This window comes from Trematomus bernacchii, unplaced genomic scaffold (assembly GCF_902827165.1).
Source record: "Trematomus bernacchii unplaced genomic scaffold, fTreBer1.1, whole genome shotgun sequence".
NCBI classification, from domain to species: domain Eukaryota; kingdom Metazoa; phylum Chordata; class Actinopteri; order Perciformes; family Nototheniidae; genus Trematomus; species Trematomus bernacchii.
Genome location: NW_022987709.1, coordinates 1,239,159 through 1,260,649, shown reverse-complemented (window position 1 = coordinate 1,260,649; position 21,491 = coordinate 1,239,159). Strand labels below are relative to the sequence as shown.

Here is a 21,491-nt window from a genome sequence, read left to right as displayed (position 1 = left end):
CCTGTTAGTGGCTTCAGATCACAGGCCATCTTCAGTGAGTGGATGAGAATGCCAAACATGTCCCACAGGGCTCCCACTTTAAATAGCGAGAAGGAAACCTCTCGGAAATCCTTTTCCTTTTGGCAGTCTGTGATCGGAGGGCCCTCAGGAGCTATTTGTGAGCGACTGTCTTAGCCCAACACACACACACACACACACACACACACACACACACACACACACACACACACACACACACACACACACACACACACACACACACACACACACACACACACACACACACACACACACACACACACACACACACACACACACACACACCACACACACACACACACACACACACACACACACACACACACACACACACACACACACACACACACACACACACACACACACACACACACACCTCTTTGCAGCAGACATGCCACACATGTAGACGGGTATATACAAACACACACACGTATCATATAGTGTGTGCAGACATGTCGTGCCAGGCTGCGTGCCTCAGCAGCCCACACTGAATCCACAGGGAACAAAGAGCAGGGCCTACTGTAAGCCTCTATCATACAAAGTTGAAAGGATGTAAACAGAGTACATAATGAATAAGACACATGGTTACATGACACTGCCATTACTATGGATTCATTCATTCATCTTTTAGACAACAAAACATACATAAAATGTAATATAATTGATACATTCAGACAGCATTCAGTCCAAAATGTTAATTATAATATTTAAGCTGTAAATAGAGTTTTTTTGCCTTTTTGCTTTAAGAATAATTGACAATTTATTCTGTCATTTACCTAATCCATTAAATCAACTACAAGTATCTGCTTTGATCTCTCCAGTTTGACAGAAAATAAAAAAGTTATTTTAATCGCACGTCCCGGCTCACTCTCCCATCATGCCAAGCATTTTTATGAATGTGATTATTGACTTCAATGGAGATGTGGAGCGTATACAGTAAGTTACTTTTATGATGAACAATGTCTGCAACTAATTATAATCAATGAATGTGTTCATTATTTCCCTAAACCGTCATTAATGAAATGTGGGGCACAAAATCTCAGAGCCAAAGGTGAAGTGGTCAAAATATTTAAAATAAAGGAGATCTAAGAAGGATCAAGCACCAAAGCTCTTCTAAATTGACAGAACCTTTGCGTAAAGAATGACCTGAACATATCCAAATGATGGCTGATGGATTAAGCTCCATTTTCAGTCGATTTGTTTTTCAAATATTTGATTCATAGAGTACTGAAAAAAGTTCATTACAATTTCCATGAGCCAAAGGTCATCCTTCAAAGTGCTTGTTTTGACTGACCAAAGATATTCAATTCACACTGATATAAACATAGATAAGAGGCTCATTATTGTATTTGTAAGAGGAGAACTTGTGAATGTTGGAAATGTTTGCTGATAATTACCTAAATTGTTAACCTTGTAAAGCCCAAAAATAGAAAAACATTAGAATTAATTTTTTTTAACTAAATATGTACATGTTCTAGACATTGTAATAATCACAATAACATTTATTTGAGGCATTTAACTTACTTGAATCTGACAAATCCAGTCCAATAAAACAAAGAGATGTTGCTCGTCTGAAGATTCTGAAGTTTTGTGAGTGTATGGCCAGAGGGCAGGACCTATAAACACATGTACTAACCAATAGCATTGTGAGGCTGAACAAAAGGACCTTTTGACTATGTAAATGTAGTCTTTAAAAAAACAAAACATTTACTGACTTTTTTAGGATAGCTTAAAGTAATGTTGTAAAATTACAACAGTGGGCCTTACAGGGTTAATAATTGACTAACCAAATTGTTGTCCTGGTACTACTTTGTTGACATCCACTTCACATATTAAGACTCAGGCTTTCCCACTTGAGCAAAACAAATTCAACATTGTGTTTCATGAAATATACCACAGAACATTCAGCTCCAAAGCATCCTTCTGCTCTCTTTCATTCTGAGGTGAGAACATTATTCAACAAAGTGTACAAATGTAAAGCTTTTCAGGGCGTCTGGAACTTTCTTCCTCTGACACTCTTACAGTATAAAAGACAATGTTTTACAATGCTTCACATCAATTATTTCACACGTCTGTGTCGGAAGTGAGCATTTTCAATTTTGGAGACACTACTTCAATTGACTTCTTGAATAATACAGGACAGCAATTGAAACATCGTATTTACCCCCGTGGAGATGATCGCAAATACTTTCAAACTATTTCAGCTGGGCATAAAGGAATCATGAAAGGCCTCGCCGCTCCCCAGCGTCCCTTTGCGCAGGGAATGAAACCAGAGTCTTAATATCAAAACTTCAAATAGTTCCTGTAGAACTAATGCAATGGTGACGGGGCGGGAGGGGGAGTTCATTTACACTTTACTCACTTTCTTTCCTTTCATTCCTCAAGCCTCAGAAGTGTCTCTCCTCTGTTACATCGAAAGTCAAAAGAAGGACTGAAGAGAAAAATCTTTTCTTCTTTTCTTTTTAAAGAAGCACATTCCCTGTGAGCTAGAGAGGCTGAGAATGGTTAGACAATTTAATTGGATAAAAGGAAAAGATTAAAGGGGCCCTGACTCTGTTCCATAAATAATTGATTTCTAATGTATTTGTAGTGGCAGTGAGACGCTGTTGTTTGGGAATGGGGGATGTTGAGTGGCAGAACGCTTCAGATTTCCCTCAGTCTGTGCCTTCTTTGTTTTTTCACGCCGTGATATTGAAGCAGCATGAAAGGCAGAGAGGGAGCATACTTGCAGCTCAATTTGATCTTACATCGTCAGAAATCAAAGATCGTGCATGTAAAGAAGATCGCAAGGAACTTTTTTGTGGGAGACCAAAACTTTTCACACTATGTTACTAAAGAATACAATGCTGCTGGTGCAACCCTTGCAAACCCCAAAGGCAAAGCCAGCAACTGTAGCTCGTATCTAAAACTAATAAAAGAACCACAAAATCCATTTTGGGACTTCCACTAAAGTTTTGTTCTTGTATTAAAAATATCTGATAGATATGGTGGTAAGAACACATTCCACGACTGCATGCTGTGGTCCAAACGCACTGGAACAACAGTGGTTCAAAAGAACTAATAGAGATGCCGCTATAACTAATTATCTTGCTCTACTTCACATTTTTATTAGGTGTAATTAAGTTTCCACCTGCTAATGCAGCTTTAATTTATTGTGACACGTTACAAAAGATGGGCCAAACAAAGGTACAAAGTTGTGATACATTTTTCACACTTAATTAAAGACATAAACAATAGGTCAGCGCGTGGTTAACAGCAGAAAATAGACTCAGTGGAACACGTTTGGAGTGTAACTGCCAGCTACTGAAGTGCCACAGGCCGAGTTGTGTGCCGTTTCATCTCTTTCCCCTCTAGGTTAATCTACTTTGTTGCTTCAGATGGCCGTCCGTGCAGCCTGACAACGCGCTGGCCTTCAGTCGCCTCAGCATGACAAGAGAAATAGCTGTCGTCGCTGCATTTCAATCTGGGAAAATGCCTCGTTCCTAACCCCTGCCTTTAATCTCATTCCCAATGTCAGCAAACAGCGATTTGCAGAACTGCTGCGGACACGGTGGAGGAGGAGGAGAGCGAGCCGCTGCCACTGAGCATTACACTGAGCATCACTGCCGTCAGGCCGGGGGCCGCACGGGGGGGCCAGGGTAGCTTACATGTTTGGGAAGCAGGTTGGCAGGAGCGACATGGAGGGGAGCGAGTGGGGCTCAATGGGGTGAGAGAGAGGGAGAGAGAGAGAGAGGAACAGGTGAGTGTGTGCGCTGCACAATATGTGGGCAAGCTGCGAGTTCAAAGACGTCTGTTTGTTTGTACGCTATTTATCCGTGCGCACCCGTGTGTGCTGGAAACTGTGTCTGTGTTTGCGTGCATGAACATGCGGACGTCTACTCATTCCTGAGGTCAAACGCTCACTCACAAATGAAATCTAGCAACGTGAGTGCCCGGGAGCCTCAGCTGGGCTCGCACGGCAGCTGATCTTGCAAGCCTCAGTGGAGCTGTCTCAACGAGGCAGGATAGCAAGCGCCGAGCCTGGGGGGGAGGAAGGGAGGGGAGGAGGAGGGAAAGGGAGGGGGGGTGGATCACCTCACATGAACTGCAGCCAAAAGTGGGCTTCTGTCGCCGAGGAGAGAAGCCCCATGCTGGCACTGTGCATCAGCTGAGAAACTAGAAAGCAGCACAGCGAGGTCAGCTGGGACGGATAATGAGAGGACACAAATGGCAGAGAGGACCCATAAACTATGCTGCAGAAACATGTTTTATGGAACTGCTCCCGCTGCCCAAAACAGAAATGGATATGACGAAGTACTGAAAACAAAATGTGTGATCAATTACAAGATGATGACATTGCAAAAAACTGCTTGGATCTAATTCATAAAAGAACAGTATTCTAAAGGGTTTAAACAGAAAGAGCAGGAGATTTTTGTAGAATTTCTTCATTTTGATACATTTGTAGATTTACCATCAACATTATTTACATGAGAAAGAGGGGTCTTGGAAGTCAAATCGGCAGCCTCACACTGACATACATACTGCGTTTCTCTTATAAAGGCAGCTATGATGGATCATCCGAGGCTATTGTGTTGTATAATCTGCTGTTTTGCATTGGTACATTATAATACACTGTAGGAGGTATAGTGATGCATAGGATTTAGACGAGTTGCCATGTCACCAGACCGCCTCACATGACGCCCCTGCCCCTGGGTGGTTGCTGACCTCCTTCCAGCAGCATTATGCTCCTCTGTCTCATTGCGGAGGCTTCAACATACACAGAGTAGAGCAACGAAGACAAACTCTTACATAGGGGTGTAACGGTTCACATAATTCACGGTTCGGTACGTACCTCAGTTTGGGGGTCACCGTTCGGTACAACAAGAAAAAGCAAAACAAAAGTCCCAGATGCATAATTCCAGGTTTGTTGTTATTTATTTTTGAACAGTAGTGCAAGTTTCAGTTTAAAAATAAGGAACTCTAACATTTTGAATAATGAACTGTATTACACAGCTAAAAACAAACCACAAGCAGTACCACACACACTCAGATGGCCATAGTATCTATAATGGCTGATGTCAAACAAAAAGGTTTCACCAAGCTGTAAAACTAAAAAGAATGTCTTGAAAATATTACAAAATAAATAATAAGAAGGTGTTTCAAGGGCACATAGCTGTTGAAATATATATGCCAATAGCTTCCGTCATTTATTTTGGTCTCTCGGCTTTCATGTCTATTGGCTTCTTAAAAACAGCGGGGAGAAGCTGTTGAACTGCTGTTGTCTTTTGCCGGGCTCCGGTGATTGGCAAATCTGGGTGATGCCTTCTGATATGATTCAGCATGTTTGGCGTGTGTTAGCATACCGCACCGCTGTCGAACAACGCCGACACACCGTCCTCGTCCGATCCACCACTCGCACTCCATCGTTAGCAGGTGGGTTCTAGCTCCTGTGTGTTATCTGAAATCGCCATACTAACTTTTCTTCTTCTTGTATTTTGTTCGTTTTGTTGTTGTGTTTCTTCTTGTTCTTCATTTGTTGTTTAAGGGCGGCTGGCAAACAGCTTTTAGGCACAATACCGCCCCCTGGATTATATATAGTGTAATGGATACTGAGTGACAGACTTTTCTCCCACTCGTTAAAAAAGGCGTATTCGTCGTGTGACTGCATGTGCCGAACCGTGACGTCCGAACCTTGACGGTACGGGACGAATACGGATACCGTTACACCCCTACAGGCTCTGCAAACTAAAGGGCCTTTGAGGCAGATGACTGTGGCAAGGAAGGAAAAGGACATCTATTTCATTGCTTTTTTTCTATTTTTATGAAAGCAAAATTAAGTACATGTAATTGTGCAATGTAATTACTTCTTGCTCTTTGTATTTAAAGGTATAATACGTTACATTTTCACATTAGAAATGTCTAAAAAAGGCCAAAGCTATTAGGACTATGTGGTTGAGTTGTTTACTAACATTATCCTAAATGTAATCTGTTATTTTAATCAGGGAAACGGTGCGTTTCATTTGGTGGCCTTTGTGCAAGTGTCTGACAGAAGCTGTCATAATCCAGTTTAGGACACAGTTGTGGATTCTACAGCAATGGATGCTACCAAACTCAATCTAATGTTATTGTTTTGTACATTTCAGTACATCTGAAATTGCAATGTATTTACTGTATTATTATTTGTAAACACCTAAAATCATGTCACTAATATCATGTTGTTGTTTTTAACATTTTGGTTTGGTTTGTTACTGCAGCAACCTTGGTTTCACACTAAAGTACTGAGATGAATAGAGTGAATGTGTATGTTTACACAGCAGCCAGACAAACAGTCAGTCAAATGAAATGTCAACGATGGTGTGCCTCGTGCAGCGTGCTGTTGTGGAGAAAAGCTCCAATGTGAAGCAGGAAGTGAACTGTTCACACTGAGGCAATGAGATGAAATAAGAGTAATGAACAGTGACAATGGTCATCCAACACGTACGACAAACACATACCTGTAGGCATGATGGGTAATGGTTATTAGAATCCTCGGTGGGCATGGTGGTCCCGCCACAAACAACTACATTAAACTACTGTAGAGGTGTTTGAAGGATGTAAATATGTTGAGAGGATTTAGCTGAAAAAACACCGACAATAGATAGAATCAAATACTGGGTGTGAATAAATGAAAATCCTAAGGAATAAAACTTTTAAGCCCCCCCTTTTTTACAATTTAATGTAAAGTAGTTCAAACTGCATTAATGTACGAAGGTGTCTATACATCTAAATGTGTTATCATATTGTACCTGCATATTTGCAAGACCCTTTGATTTTCTCTGAGTTTACACACGGAACGAAGATGACTTTAAAGGTACACCTTCACACTAAATAGAAACAGTGAGCTGTTTTTGGGGAGATGGTTGGCCAAAGGCATTCAGAGACTGTGGAGGTGGAGTGTGTGTGGGGGGGGGGGCGTCTTTTTAAACCAGCAGAAAGGTTTCACTCTGACACACATCCCACTTGTTATGACATGTAGAGGCACATCTAAAAGCAAACTCCTGAGAGGTTGCTGAGGGCGACCTCAGTAATATGCTAATGAACTCCACCAGAGTATCTTAGACAATGCACAAAGCTGTCTAAACTGGAAGCCTATTAATACATTAAGTTATGATGCTCAGATGTGTTGTAAAGAAACATAAGAAGCTCCACAACAGCGCACTCTGTGAACCTAAACTTTTTCTGACCCAATTACCTCGGCTGATCTGTACTCTCCGGCCTGCGCTGCCATTTGGATCTCTTCCAAGATTCCTCATGAACATTTCATGTGAGGTGTCTTATAAATTATGAGGATTCCTCCAGCTGACATTATGAGGGAGAATGGCAAAGCCTGCCTTTTCTTCTTTGGCTCTTATCATAAAACAAAGGCTAGCTCAAACAGCAGGAAAGGCTTTCCGACAGCTCAGGGTCCTGAGCGCAGTACAGTATGCCCAAATGATCTCGTTTCCAATGAATATCTCTCTACTATCTGATCAAAACATTACAAAAACATTTATGCCAATGCTCACCGTAAAATCCCATCAATATTGATCAGATATTAACATTTCACATCTTCTTAATTCTATACAGTGGAATACTGAGAGTCTGGGAATGCATGAAGGAATTCTTAACTTGTCATTTTGTTTTAAAGGAGGAGATAAAAACAGGTTCTCTGCGGCAGTGTGAACTACACTGCATAAGTATCATCATAGCTAATTGTAAATAATGCAAAGCATCTCATCCTTTCAATTATTCAGCTTTATGTCCTGGTTTTGGTTGACAGGAATGTAGCGATGACAAAATGTTGTAAGTTCCTTCGATGCACAAATGCCAAAGCATGTGTACTGCGAGCTGAGTAGCTGTGTCTTATTAGATTTCCACAAACACAGTACACCTACGCACAACCTAAGTGGATTAAATATGACGGATGATGACATTTGGAGAAAAGGCTCTTTCAGATTACTCAAATCTAATCTGGAACTCTAAATCAGGACTAATCAGTTGCTTTTCAAAGAAGCTTCAATCATAGGAGGAATGTTTGGCTTGCAAACTGGGTTTCTTGCAAGACAAGCCGTTCTTTTATAGCGCATCATTTTCAGGTTTTTACAGTTTGAGGTGTCGCCTGTTTGGCCACAAAAAAGACTTGGATTCTGTAAAAACGGTTCTGATGGTGAAGTCAATAAAACTCTATTTTCTAATGTAATTTACTTGCCCTAAATTAATTAATGTGCGTTTAAATAAGTAACACTTAAGTAACAATGAGAACATTTTTTAAGAACTCATTCATTTATAAATTAATAGTCACATTTTATGAACTTTCTTATAAATACGTTTTGGAAAACTTCATAAAAATGCTTTTGTCAACGCCACGGTCATGACACGCCCTCAAACGAGAATACCGCGGTGCGAGAATTCCTGTTCCTCTTTGCAGCGATTCATCGGCAGCTGCACATGTGCTTGCTTCTGAACTACTTCAAATAATCGTAAAACAACCTGAGTTACTAATTACTGCTTTTTAACTAGCAAGTGTTATTGACTTTTCTTGTATCCACTGTTTCGAATGGAACATCGTCATTTTAATGCATGCAGCGCCATTACTGCTGTTAAAGTTACACTCAGCCCTGTCGTGCTCATGTAGTCTTATTATTTCGCGCAAATGGTGTTGGGCAAAGTTTGCATCAAGTGCTTACCGACACAATTCTGTTAAAAGTGGTTAAGTTAAGAGTACGTATTAAGAATCAACTCCGCAAACTGTTCCCCTATGCCGCTCTAAGCGTTGGCCCGGGCACCGTGATGCGGCCGCGGGGCTCAGAGGCTCTCCTGCCGTGCATGTTGTGCGATAAAATACCTCCGTTAAAACTATTCCCTACTACTTTATAACCCAGCGGTTATGTAAGAGTAAGTTACTAATGCGCCTATTTGATATTAATTCCTCTATATGTATTTCACCGTTTGTTTTACTGTGAGCAATGAATTATCTTTCTACAATCTTAGTGTACCCAATTTAAACTCATAGTCTGCAGTTACAGCATCGAGTTGTTGTTATACAAAATGAAGTGCAAACTATATTTTTCATGCTTTTGCAACGCTATAGATGCATCTGCATCTGCAGGAGAGAACGTTAGCTCTCTTCAGTTAAGGTGCATTCAGGCGCAATTCAGTAAAAGTGTGTATTGGTCGAGGAGGCATTTATAACGTCAGCAGGATGTGTTCAATGTAGTACAGTAAAATGCAGTCTTTAGCGAGAAATATCAATAAATACAGTTGTATTAAGGAGATGTTTTACTACAACATAAAGTAGATATTAGACAGTATGCAAACGAGATAAAGGAGTGTATATTGAAGTAATTAGGATCTGCTGTGTAGAGAATCATGGAATTGTACTGGTATCTACCAATACCATCCTTAATAAATGCCATCCTTATAAATGTATATAAATACAATACCGTTTTAAATTATACTTATATTTTAATTATGTTTGATTCTATTAATTGAATTAAAGATGTTTTAATGAATTCTACTGAAATGATTGTTACATTGTCATCATGTAACTATTTTGTTCTTTCATTTGCCTCCCCAGAAAACAGTCACACCTCCTCTTGAAGACATTTTGCCTCCTGCTATGGACTTCAGGTTCACATTAGATAAGCCCTTGAGTGTGTCAGAGTTGTTGTTTCAGAGGTTAATTCAAGACGTGTTATGTTTACATACTAATATAATGAGCATCAGGTAAACGTACCCATTTCTATTTTTTGAATCACAGATGGGATGGAGATGTAAACTATGCAGCACTAGTGTCACCACTCAAAGTGATATTTTAAAACATTATCGACTCCATCATGGAACCTTTGGACAGAAACGTGCCTTGCCCTGCATTCATGTAGACTGGCCTGCGCTCTCACTTATCAAGATAAAAGTTGAAATAATCGTCTGTTCTTTTTATTCTAGGACCCATGTGCCACTTTATGTAAATCTCTGAGCATGAGGTGGGGTTAAAAAGAAGTAGTTGGACATGTTATGAACTATATCAATATCATGACTATTTGGTTCATTTTCTTGCAAACCAGCCTTTTTGTTGATGGCTTGAACCCCTTGTAATGCATGTGAATAGCACCTCTGTTACCGTCTGTTAACAGCTAATGTAAACTGGCTCGTTATGTTTTCAAGACGGATTTGATTTTTGTTGTTGAGGAAAACACATGGTGTGTCCTGATTTGTACTCAATTTAGTGTTTTATTTGTATTTACAGGGAACAGCAGAGGTCGAAGTGCACCAGGCTCGTGATGCACAGCATGAAGTGATACGTTGCCCAAGAGCCAGATGCAGTTATAACCATCAAGTAATAACCATGTGTCTCCATGTATGTTAATGAGTTGTGCTTTTAAACAAACTTGTTACTGTTTTATGAAAACTGTTTTGAAATAATCACATTTTAATGAAATGTATTGTATATGTCCATAACGTTCCCTTTTTTAAATCAGTTTAGTCTGCAATGTTTCAATGCTATCAAATATTTAAAGGGTTGGATTGAAATCAGGAAGAGTTTGTCGTATATAGGTTCCGGCAACTCAATTGTGTTTTATAATTTACTTTATTTATTCTTGTCTTATGTGGTTCTTAGCAGATTGTTATTTGCATTGGTTACACTTCATATCTTGGCTTTTAATTGTAGGCTCAACTCGTCTTTTGACATGCAGAAAACAATCACATTAGTGAGTTTACCCAACTCCTATAATTGCTTGGAAACACTCGACACATTCTTTATAAGTTTTAGCAAAGCAACACGTTCTTGAGTAGAGGAAAACTAAAAAAGTACGTTTCACCAACTCAAAAAATGCAAAAGTTGACTAAACTCTTAAAATTGCTTGGAATCACTTGACACATTTATTTTTATTTTTACCAAAGCAACAGTTTTTACAGTGTGGGACTGGCGTAATTTGCTTCACTGAAGTTAATAATGTTGCGTAACTCAACAAAAAAGTTTCCTTGTGATATCATAACGTTGATTCAATTCAATTAACCCCCACTGGACCAAGGAAAACTCACTATAGTTGATTCAGATTAGAAGCTCATCAAAGAAATTAGTGGCACCAATAAATCCTTTGCTTTAGGAAGACAACGATCCAGTCCAGAGATCGCAGCCCCACTTTGATTCATCTTGTTCATTATTAGCCTTAGGGTTTCAACAACTGCTAGCCCTTTTCCCCTTGTACCCCGCAAAAGAAAGAGTCTTGTGTGCTATTAGATTCTTTGTAATTACAAAAGACTCGTGATCTGGGACTGATTATCCCTCAGCCCTGGATATACAGTAAAGAACACAGCGGACTGAAGTTAATTTGAACGTTACCGTGGTGCTATATGTATATTTTCCTCAGCGGGGGAGGACAGGGGCTCTGAGGGTTTGCAGAGCGGCATGTGATTGTGCTTGAACTCGCTCCTAATGAGTCCCTGCAGTCACCTCAGTCAGAGGCTCAGCCCCTTCCTCTCTGTCAGTGAATTCAGCTGTTGCCTTGTTTAACCACAAGATGACCCCCCCTCCCACTCCGGTAACATCCAGCCGCTGTCAGCTAGGGATGCACACGCTATCCCTAACTTGTTCTGGCTACCTCAGCTCACATATGACCCATTTCTCAACTCCCTTGTCCTTGCTTCACTTGCCTTGAGCCACTCAGCCTTATAGCTCCAGCAGCTGCATGTATGGCAGAGCACAGAGTTCAGGCCGGGCTGCACCGCACACACACTCACCTAAAAATGAGGCCAACCAGGCTTTGAGGGGCCATTCCTCTGTAAAATGACTACACTTTGCTTAAGCCATCAGATCCATTTGACCTATGTCTAATGTGGACCAATTAAGGTCTTTACATCAGCGCGACCAACGTGGAGCCGAATATCCCTTAACACCAGTTAAATACATGTCCCTGTGGCTATAATACACCTACACATGCTATCATGGTGTGCTGGGCGATTATGTGCTGATATAAAGCCTGCTGCAAAGTCCTATTGAATGCATTGAGTGAGGTATCTAATGGGCATGGGAATTAATTCCAGGGCAAAGGGGATTAAAGGCTAGAGCAGAGCTGTGCAGAGGGATGGCACTCGCTGGCAGCAGAGGGTACAGAGGGCGGAAAAACACAAATGAAATATGCATGGACCGAATCCTTTTGCTTCTGAATCATATTTTGCGCAATAGTATTGAAATTGGTATTTTGTTTCATCCTGGCAGTTTTATATATTTTTAAATTAGGGTAAAATTAAATCAAGGGCTGCAGAGAAGGAACACGGTCAGAGTAGTACTGTAAAAAATACCTCTGGACAATCAAACAAGATACAGAGTTTTATCAAATCAGGATGTTTCATCTGTCCAAAGCCTTTATCTCTCTTTCTCATTAAACCCCGAGCAGGAGTCGTGTCTCATCCTTTGATCCCACTGATATCATTTTGAGACTCTACCTTGAGGACTGCTTCCCAGACTGCTTGATATGCACCTGTAAACCAACAGATACGAGGCTCCAAGAATACGAGGTGAACCTCCTGGTATCACACACACCTGCACTGTACTGTAGCCATTCTCTAAAAACACTATTCTTGTGAGACAAAACTAACCTAATACTGTAGGTCACTAGGTGGGCTAATCGAGGAAACCTTTGCTCACTCTTATTGTGTTAACCCTATCCCACATTGTTTTATTACTAAACGTGGCATGGGTTTGGGTTTGGAGCACAACCATTAGTTTTGGACACATTTTTAGATCACCTCTATTGTGCAGCTTCACTTATTTGCAATGTATATACCGCTTTATAATTATTATTATTATTACTGGCTGCTATCTCTTAGTTAAACAATTCAACTACTGTAATGAATCTGTAAATACCTGTGCAATATATTATTTTACTTGTACAACTGTTACCTGGCTGCTATGAGACTTCAAACAGGCTACACTTATTTAAAAAGAAATCTGTTGTCCACCTGGATGTGTACTGTTGTAAATTGTAATTTCAATTTGTATCTTTAATATTTGATTGATGCCTCTTTGTCCCTTTACTTTTGCTGTAACAATGTAAATGTCCCCTCTGTGGGACTGAAAAAAAGGTATTCTGATTCTGATGTCACAGTGAAATGAGACAGGAGTCCGTTACAATAGTCCAGGCCTGAGGTAATGAAACAATGTATCGGCTTCTAAGATTGAATACATCTTAAAGGACACTTCAATTAGCTTTTTTTCCTCTTTGGTTTCCTTTTCCTATTTTCTCTCTGTAAGCTTTTGATTTGGGGTTTAACAATATGTCTATTTTCCCTTTTTATAAAAGGAAAATATACCTTTTTACTTTTCCATAAATGTTCTGATGAATGTTCTGAAAATGTTATGTTTATTCAAAACCCAAAACGTTGAAAAGGACAGGACAAAATGTACATGTGTAAAGACTAATGGGATCATTTCAGCCACATGGCTGCTCTCACCTGGGCACGATGAAGAGACTGCTGTGTCGGAGGCTAGGGAGACCTTATAGCAGTGTAAACAGTGTGATGATGAAAAGATGCTGTCTGAACTTGAATGTATATCTTTGATTAGTAATTGCAGAGCTCGTAGGCTGTGTTTAAGTCAGCAGTTTTGTTTGATGTTATGATGATTTCATTTGTCTAACTGGCTAAAATGCTCCTCAGTAGAAAAAAGAAGCTACCCTGAAAACAAAGCTGCTAAATGATATTCAGCTGTGACATGTCCAAAAGCCTAATGCTGACCAAGTGTGTGTGAGATGAACCATCTTTCTTACCAAAATATTCCTCAGACGGTGGGTGGTCCATGTCGAACAGCATCTTCTTGGTCAGGCGCTCCAGCTCATCCTCAGGGTGGGCCATGTGAGCGCTGCCCTGGGGGGTGGGGGGTTTAGCAGAGTTGTGATTTACAAAAGCCAAGCAAGACAATCAAGAACATTTCAGTCGTCTCTACTTATTTCCACCTCACTGATGAATGTCACCTGTGTTTAAAATGTGCGAGGATATCTCGCTTATCAAAAATATGCTCAGGTCGAACTTAAAGATTCACAAAAAGCCTGACTTCAATAAATCAGAATAAGCACTCTCTGAAGGTCAAACAGAACACATTGAGTGTAATTAAAATGCAGTAGATGGGCTTCAGTCTGCCCCCCCCCCCCCCTCTGAGATACCTGACCCTGGCTCAGGCCCCAGTGGTGTGCAGCCCAGAAGGCTGTGCATGTCCTTCTGTGAAATACAAGCATGTGGAAAAACTGTGACCCTGAATAATCCTTGTGTTTTGGAAAAATAATGATAAGGGAAGGAAAAGAGAAGGACAACATTAGAGGGAAACGACTTTTAAGTCGGGTACATTTGGGTGATAGGTCAGGAGATATTTATTCAGTCACACAGAAGAGTTGAGGTGCTGTGGAGGCCTAGTCTGAGAGGATCTGAAGGATGACATAACTCTGTGAAGACGCCACTTCCTTCTTATCATGCAGTCTGTGACATCTGCCTGCTGTGTGTCTGTATGGGGCTGACGTCTTGCTCCTGACATTTTCTGCCAATCATCCGCAGAGCCATAGAATAAAGCCCCCCCCATTCCCCCATGTCCCCCAGCCCTGGCTCACGGCGCAACCCGTCACAGGTGTGTGTCCTTTGCAGACACCCCAGAGGCCTGAACCTGGCTCTCTCCGTGCTGCGCGGCTCAGCGTCTTCAGAAATCAGTGTCACTCCGTTGACCTTCCCTATATCTGCGGCCGACAGGATCTTTACAGTAGATTTGATTTTCAATATTGTGACACGGCCGGATCTGAGCTGACCTTTGTGGTCTTCCTAATTGTGACATCTGGGAGCCGTTAGCGAGCGCTCTCTGCTTTACTGTGTCGCATAAAGCAATCCGATCATCAATAGGAAATTGAGTGAAGAAATGTTTTTGTGTTGCCTGAAAGAGTAATTACTCCCGGCATTATTGATGACTGCATTTACATGCAACAGTATAATAATAAAAGCAATAACAAATGTGTTAACTTTTTTTTTAAACCAAAGTTACAAAGTGCTTCACATATAGGCTTACATGCAAACATAGAAATATAAGAATACAGGCAGAAGCAGGATTTATAACAAGAGCAGAGAGAGGACAGCTTCTTCTGTTCTCATGCAGCGCCTTGCATGCCATATAGATCCTACAGCTTAAGGCAAGTCAAACTGTTTAAGACTTTATTGATTCCACTCGGAATAAAACGTATAAAACTTTACGATAACCAACATTTAAGGAACAGTTTAGTTCAAATGTTATGTAACACTCAACATTTCCGCCATGTCGCTGCTTGCTGTCAGACGGTTTATCTCCAAACAACAAACACCATCTGAGTGTCGCTGGATCCGCTAACCTCATCTGCAGGAAAATCATGCCAATCAATCAATAATAAAAAAACATAGATGGTATTATTTCGTTTTGCAAGGTTAGAAAAAAAACGATTTTAGAAAACTCTTTCTTAGCAAGACTTTTCAAAGATATATGTGAGACATTTTAATATCAATTAAGGCCTTAGTATTCAATGTATGAAGGTTTGCAGTAGGAGATTTCTGCGTATAGGTTGATTTGTGCAATGTTTCCCAGCTGAAAGAAACAATACTGAATATCTATGAATTTCAAGCTGAAATGATACGGAGATTATTAAAAGGCCGTCTTGATGTTACATGGCACAGGTCAGTCACCACCTGAGTATATGACTGACCTCCTTAGTAAACCAATCTGATCATGAGGAAGGATTGGAAAGGAAAGAGTGTGAAGTTGGTGTAATCTTAACAATACATGAACAGTGGTAAGGCAAATATACAGCAGGTTTCTGATGGAGTTTATTTCCAGAGACAAGGAGAGAGGCTGAGCTCTGATCACTGTGTATCATGAGAGAAGTTTGTGATGCATGACGTTTGGCTGATAATGGAAACCCAAACAGAAGGCCTCATTAACCCTGAGGGATCGACACTTTCAACGTGCAAATCTTTCTGCCACACTGAAATCAGCTGCACCGAGAGTCTCAGCCGATTAAACATGAAGAGGCAGGACCAGGAGGATCAGGACCAGATACAAGCATTCAGTGAATGGATATTGTCGCCTCAGATTACATGGCTTTTTTTAACTGAACTAATACACAATGGTCAATAGAGGGGATTTATTCTAATACAAGAACCTGAAGAAAAGACAAGTCTGTATAATGTTCACAGACTTTAAAGAGGCGCTCTTGTTGTCAACAACCTGCTCATTATTCCCGTGTTGTTACTTTGAGACAGTGAAGAGGACGATTTAACACTGTTAATCTTTGCTCCACATCAAAAGCAAATTGAAGAGGGAACGAAATGCTGCTATTACCAGAAACAGACTTTTGAGTTTAAGCTTCATTTATAGCTTATCCACTCTTTGACACCCCGCAGCAATGCACTGCCAGAGAGTTTAAAGCACCTTGTTAGGGAGTCTTTTGTGACAGCACGGAATAATCTTTCACTTGAATAAGAGAAAGAAATTGCTTCCCTGCATGCTTTATGATTGCTTCGCAGTTCCTGTTCATCTTTTCAGCGGCAACAATAGAAACCATACAGCAGCTATACGTGCTGCTGCAGACACGATTTTTCAGTTACGTCTGGCTCTGCTCAGTAAATTGTTTTCCTACGCCCTCAGGACACTCAGCTGCTATTTCATTGAAGTTAGTACTTAAATTCAGTGTCGGCCGGGTTAAGAGCTGCACCTATTTTCCACTGTTTCCTCAGTATGACGGGCTTAGAGTTCCAGGTCATCTGCCATCTGCTTTATAATGGCACATTGGTTGTAATACTCCTTGAAGGCATCCCGATAGACCATCAAATGCCAGCCTTGACAAAACTGTGGTTAAATGCCAGACCACTCACAATCAGAAACAACTACAGCGTGTGTTGTGCAGCCTGATGCAGCCTGATGCAGCCTGATGCAGCCTGATGCAGCCTGATGCAGCCTGATGCAGCCTGATGCAGCCTGATGCAGCCTGATGCAGCTTGATGCAGCCTGATGCAGCTTGATGCAGCCTGATGCAGCCTGACAGAGAGTGGGAGCTGATCACTGCCCACTGCCACATCCAGCAATACAGCTGGGTGCCCCACCCACTGTGGAATTGGCATTGTGTCAGAACTGATTAAGTGAGAGGTGGAGTGGGGGGGCTGGATGCACGCTCTCACCTGACAGCACAGTTTCCCGCTAAGAACAAACCTCCGGCCCTGAGTTTTCCCTGAGTGAATGAGAGAGACAACTGCTCTCCTCACATCTACACCTCTGCTGTGGAGCTGCAACACAACATGGAGCTGTCTGCATACCACCAACTGGGATTAGAGCTGTAGGATCAATCACAGCCAAGCTCTGCTTGTGGCAACATAAAAGTTATTTATCAAAAAAAACATTTTTGCTGAGACCAAAAAACACTTAGCATGTTGAAAACAGGAACATGTCATGACTCATTTAGCTCGTTCACACCGGAGTACTTTTCCCACAATAGTTAATCAGAACTACGATATATTTGCGTTCACACCAAAAAGCCCCAGGAACTAAATTAGTTCAAATCTGACCCGCTTTTCAGTCCCTGCTAGAGAGCAGGGACAAACGTGGGAGAAAATAGTTCGTACGTCTGATTGGCTGTGCGGAATGCAAACCACGCCCGTTTGACTCTGAATTTTTTTTTTTAAGCGGCCATTGTATTTGCTTGCTTCGGGCAGCGCACCCGAAGAGATTACTTTTGTGAAAGCAGTTATTATAGCAAAACTAAATAAATCATCGGAGCGGTGGAGTGATGAGGATGTGTCTGCGCTTCTGGCGATTTACTCGGAGGACGCGAAGCGCCGCATTCAGAAGCTTCTACTGAATGCAGTTTCCGTGGCTCAGCAAAGTTAGCAGACCTGGCAAAGTCATGTCGGGACGACTACGAAGGTAAAATAAAATACATGCACTGCACTGTTTTAATCTGCACAATACTGGTCTTAGATATACTTTTATTTGCTCAGTAGATCGAGCTAGCCATGCTAGAACTGGCTATCATAGCTCCAAGCTGGCTAACAACATCTAGCTAGCTAGCTTGAATAAGTGTGCAATGTTCTGTAATTTGCTTCACTAACTCATGGCACTAATCGTGTGTTTCAGGCGAGGTGTTTCTCTCTGGATTGGAAACTAGTTAGCTTTCCACTCCGGGATAAATGCTAATATAACGTTAGCAATTAGCATGCTAGCTGGACATAATGCCTCTAACAATACATTGTAGTTGCTATAATTTCATGTGTCATTTGCAACATTCATTCTACATGTTAATGGTAAAAGCTTAAACAGTTGATTACCTGCATGCCACAAAGACTGATGTTCTAATATTTTTGCACATTTAAGTAAAAATGTAATTGAAATTCAATTTATTTTTCCTTTTTTTTATTGATTGTTATAATTGTACTCAGCCATGTTATGTTAGATGTCAATCCACTTACACTGTAACTACTCTGGCCTTGAAAGAAGGTTACACATCTAACTGATGTCCACTAATCCCTATAAAACAAAGTTCAAGCATACATTAAGCACAAAACAATAAATAAGGGCACTTTGATATTTATTTTTTATTTGATATTATTTTATCCTATCTTATCTTCTACTTTACACCTGCATTTTGTACACTGTCCCTGCCTGCACCATGTCCAATGTTGTCTCTGTTGACAACCTACTAGGTGATTAAACTGATCTTGTATCTTGCTTATTTCTCCTTAGGAAAGCGGGCACGGGATGACAGCTTCCTTGACACCATCATGGCGATGGACCGCCGTGCCATGGTCAGCAAGGAGAATGAGGACCTGCGTGACAAGGAGATGCACGACGAACGGCTGCTGCATTCACACAAGGCCCAGGAATCGGACAACCAGCTGCTCATGGTGATGCCGCGCCATGCTGACTCGGCGGCGTGCCAGGTGGAGCAACAAAATACCTTTCAGGCTGGGCTTCTGGCAGTGCTAAGCGAGCTGATTAAATCCAACAGGCCTTCAATAAAAAAATAAAGAAAAACTTGTCGTCGTTGATAAACTGTACAATGACTTGTTGGGAGGCGTGTGGTGCAGTGATCTGGTGCGTTGGTGTTTGGATCAGGGGAGCACAGGTTCAAACCCCACTGCAGTCAGCATGTCGTTGTGTCCCTGGGCAAGACACTTCACCCCAAATTGCCTACACCTGGGACAGTTCATTTTGTATTATTGTGATTATATATATGCCACTGTTATTAATACTGACACTTCACTTTGCACTAAGGTGTGTCTGCTGCTGAGCCTACCTATTGTTATTATTATATATATATATATATGTTTTGATACTACTGACACTTTATTTGATATTGAAAATGTTAACTTCTATTTACATTAAAACTTTAAACTTGTATTTACATGCATACGACACACCTGGGACAGCGTGATGCTGTTATTGATATTGTCTTGAGTGTGCAATAAAAGAGAACCTACATGGCGATTAAACGGAGCCTGTATCTTACATTTTTCATTACATTTCATGTAACTAAGCTTGCTTATTTCTCCTCTGACACTTTATCTTTACAGTGACCTGTGTAGCATCCTATACATCACATGTAAGTGATTATTCTGATACCATCATGTTTCATCGGTTATAAACTGGCGAAGCTTTATTTATTGTGGCTTTCAAAAAGATAATTTCATTGTATTTCAAAATGGCGTCCAACACAAGCACTATTTATTTATAGAAAGAGAAATGGTTAAGTTTGTTATTACCAGTGTTGTGAGTTCAATATTTTTAATTAATTATAGTAAGGGAACATCTTAGGAGTTAGTGTAGTGAGTTTCAGAGCAGTGTAATAATTATTTGACCTAAAACTAAATGTTTTTATGAACATGACATGGGGATTTGCTAACTTTTGATTTCCCTCATTTTACACGACACAAATGGAGGCCACTATGGGCCAAAACTAACACGTAGGTTTCTGTAGGGTTCATGGCAGACGGATGCAGTTGCTCTCAGGAGGATATATAATAAAGGTGTGTTAGCTGCTGAGCCTATTTAGTGTGCATACGACACACCTGGCACAGTTTATTCATTTCACACGTAGCGTAGCGCGTGCATGTCGTCGTCCAATCCTTTTGTCAATCCTTCTTAACCGCCTTCGCTTCCGAATCAGCATTGCTATTGCATTTGACTGGTCGACGATCTGTATTTGTGTTTGCTTAAATAACTCAGACGAAGCTCATGTCTGAGGTCGGAAGGTAAACAGACGCCATATACAGCAGGTGGGCGCGGCAGTATACGTGGGAGGTTTTTTGGCGGATTGCAACTTTAAGGTGCATACCGCCACCTACTGTACTCGCCGTGAAGTTATTTGCGGCCTGCCAGTAAACCCAAAGCAGAAGAAGAAGAAGTGACGTCAGCGGCTCATTTGCCTAATCCACCCCCAGGAACTCATTTTGGTGTGAACGTGATCTGCTTTAGTTCATCAGAACTAAAAGAGCTCTCATGAACTAAAGTTCTCATGAATTATTGTGGGAAAAGTACTTGGTGTGAACGCGCCTATTGACTTTAAGTGTAACTGTTGTTTTGTAGATTGAGCTCTTCATGTGATAACGTTGCACCGGCATTTTATTAAGAAATATCTTAACAGTTTTATAGTATAAAGTGTAACATGTGAAGTGCTGCCAGAGCTGGAAGGAAATGAGACTTCCGACTGTCTGACAAACATTGGCCGATATTTTTACAACAGCTCTAATAAGATCCTTTGTCCTGTTCTGTGCTGTCTGTCCACAGCTAATCTTTCATAACACTGGGCCCACCAGCCTATTCTTTTGTGATCACTTTTGACTGTACAATCAAGGACCTGTCATGGTTGCAGTTATTCACAACCTTTGAAAGAAGTAGCAAAGGTATGCGTTGCCCTCGACTAGGATAAAGACAACCTCACTAGTCTGCTGCCAAATCCTGGCCTTTAGAGGCTCATGAAGTCTGCTCGCATTTTTAAGCAGAGCCTCTGTAGATTCATTATATACTGATATGTTATTATGCACCTAATTTAGGCACAACACAAAATAAATAAATCTTGTTTTTTTGTTCTCTACTTTCTATTTTGGTTCAGAAGGATGTCATCATCTGTTGGTCAGCTTTTTAACCGAGGGGAGGTTAAAAATGGTTAGGCTTGACCAATAATGGCCGTAGTAATTATAACAGGAGAAAAGGAGGAAGCCAGTTCACACAAAAAAAGAGCAACAAAGTCTGGGTGGGGGGGGGCCCAGGGTGGAGGGCCAGACAGTCACCAGGGGATCTCTTTGTGTGTGTCCCGTGTGACAAAAGCTCAACAATGGCAACAGCTATTTCATTATTTCTTTAGACAAGGAGAAGGAGAATAACTCCGATTTCGTTTGAACTTTTGAGGAACTGGGAGCTGTATCCTCATATTCAGGCCGGTACTTTTTGTGCTAATACA

The 21,491-nt window shown here is 41.0% G+C and overlaps 1 protein-coding gene across 7 annotated transcripts in view; it reads right to left on the bottom strand.

The window, feature by feature from the left end:
* Positions 1-21,491, bottom strand: part of lpp (LIM domain containing preferred translocation partner in lipoma) — a 169,161-nt gene that overhangs the window by 30,256 nt on the left and 117,414 nt on the right. For all 7 annotated transcript variants that reach the window (XM_034140870.1, XM_034140864.1, XM_034140863.1 and 4 more), the window contains one exon: positions 13,806-13,902. In XM_034140870.1, the coding sequence (XP_033996761.1) occupies positions 13,806-13,902 (97 nt within the window). The remainder of the gene's footprint in view (positions 1-13,805; positions 13,903-21,491) is intronic.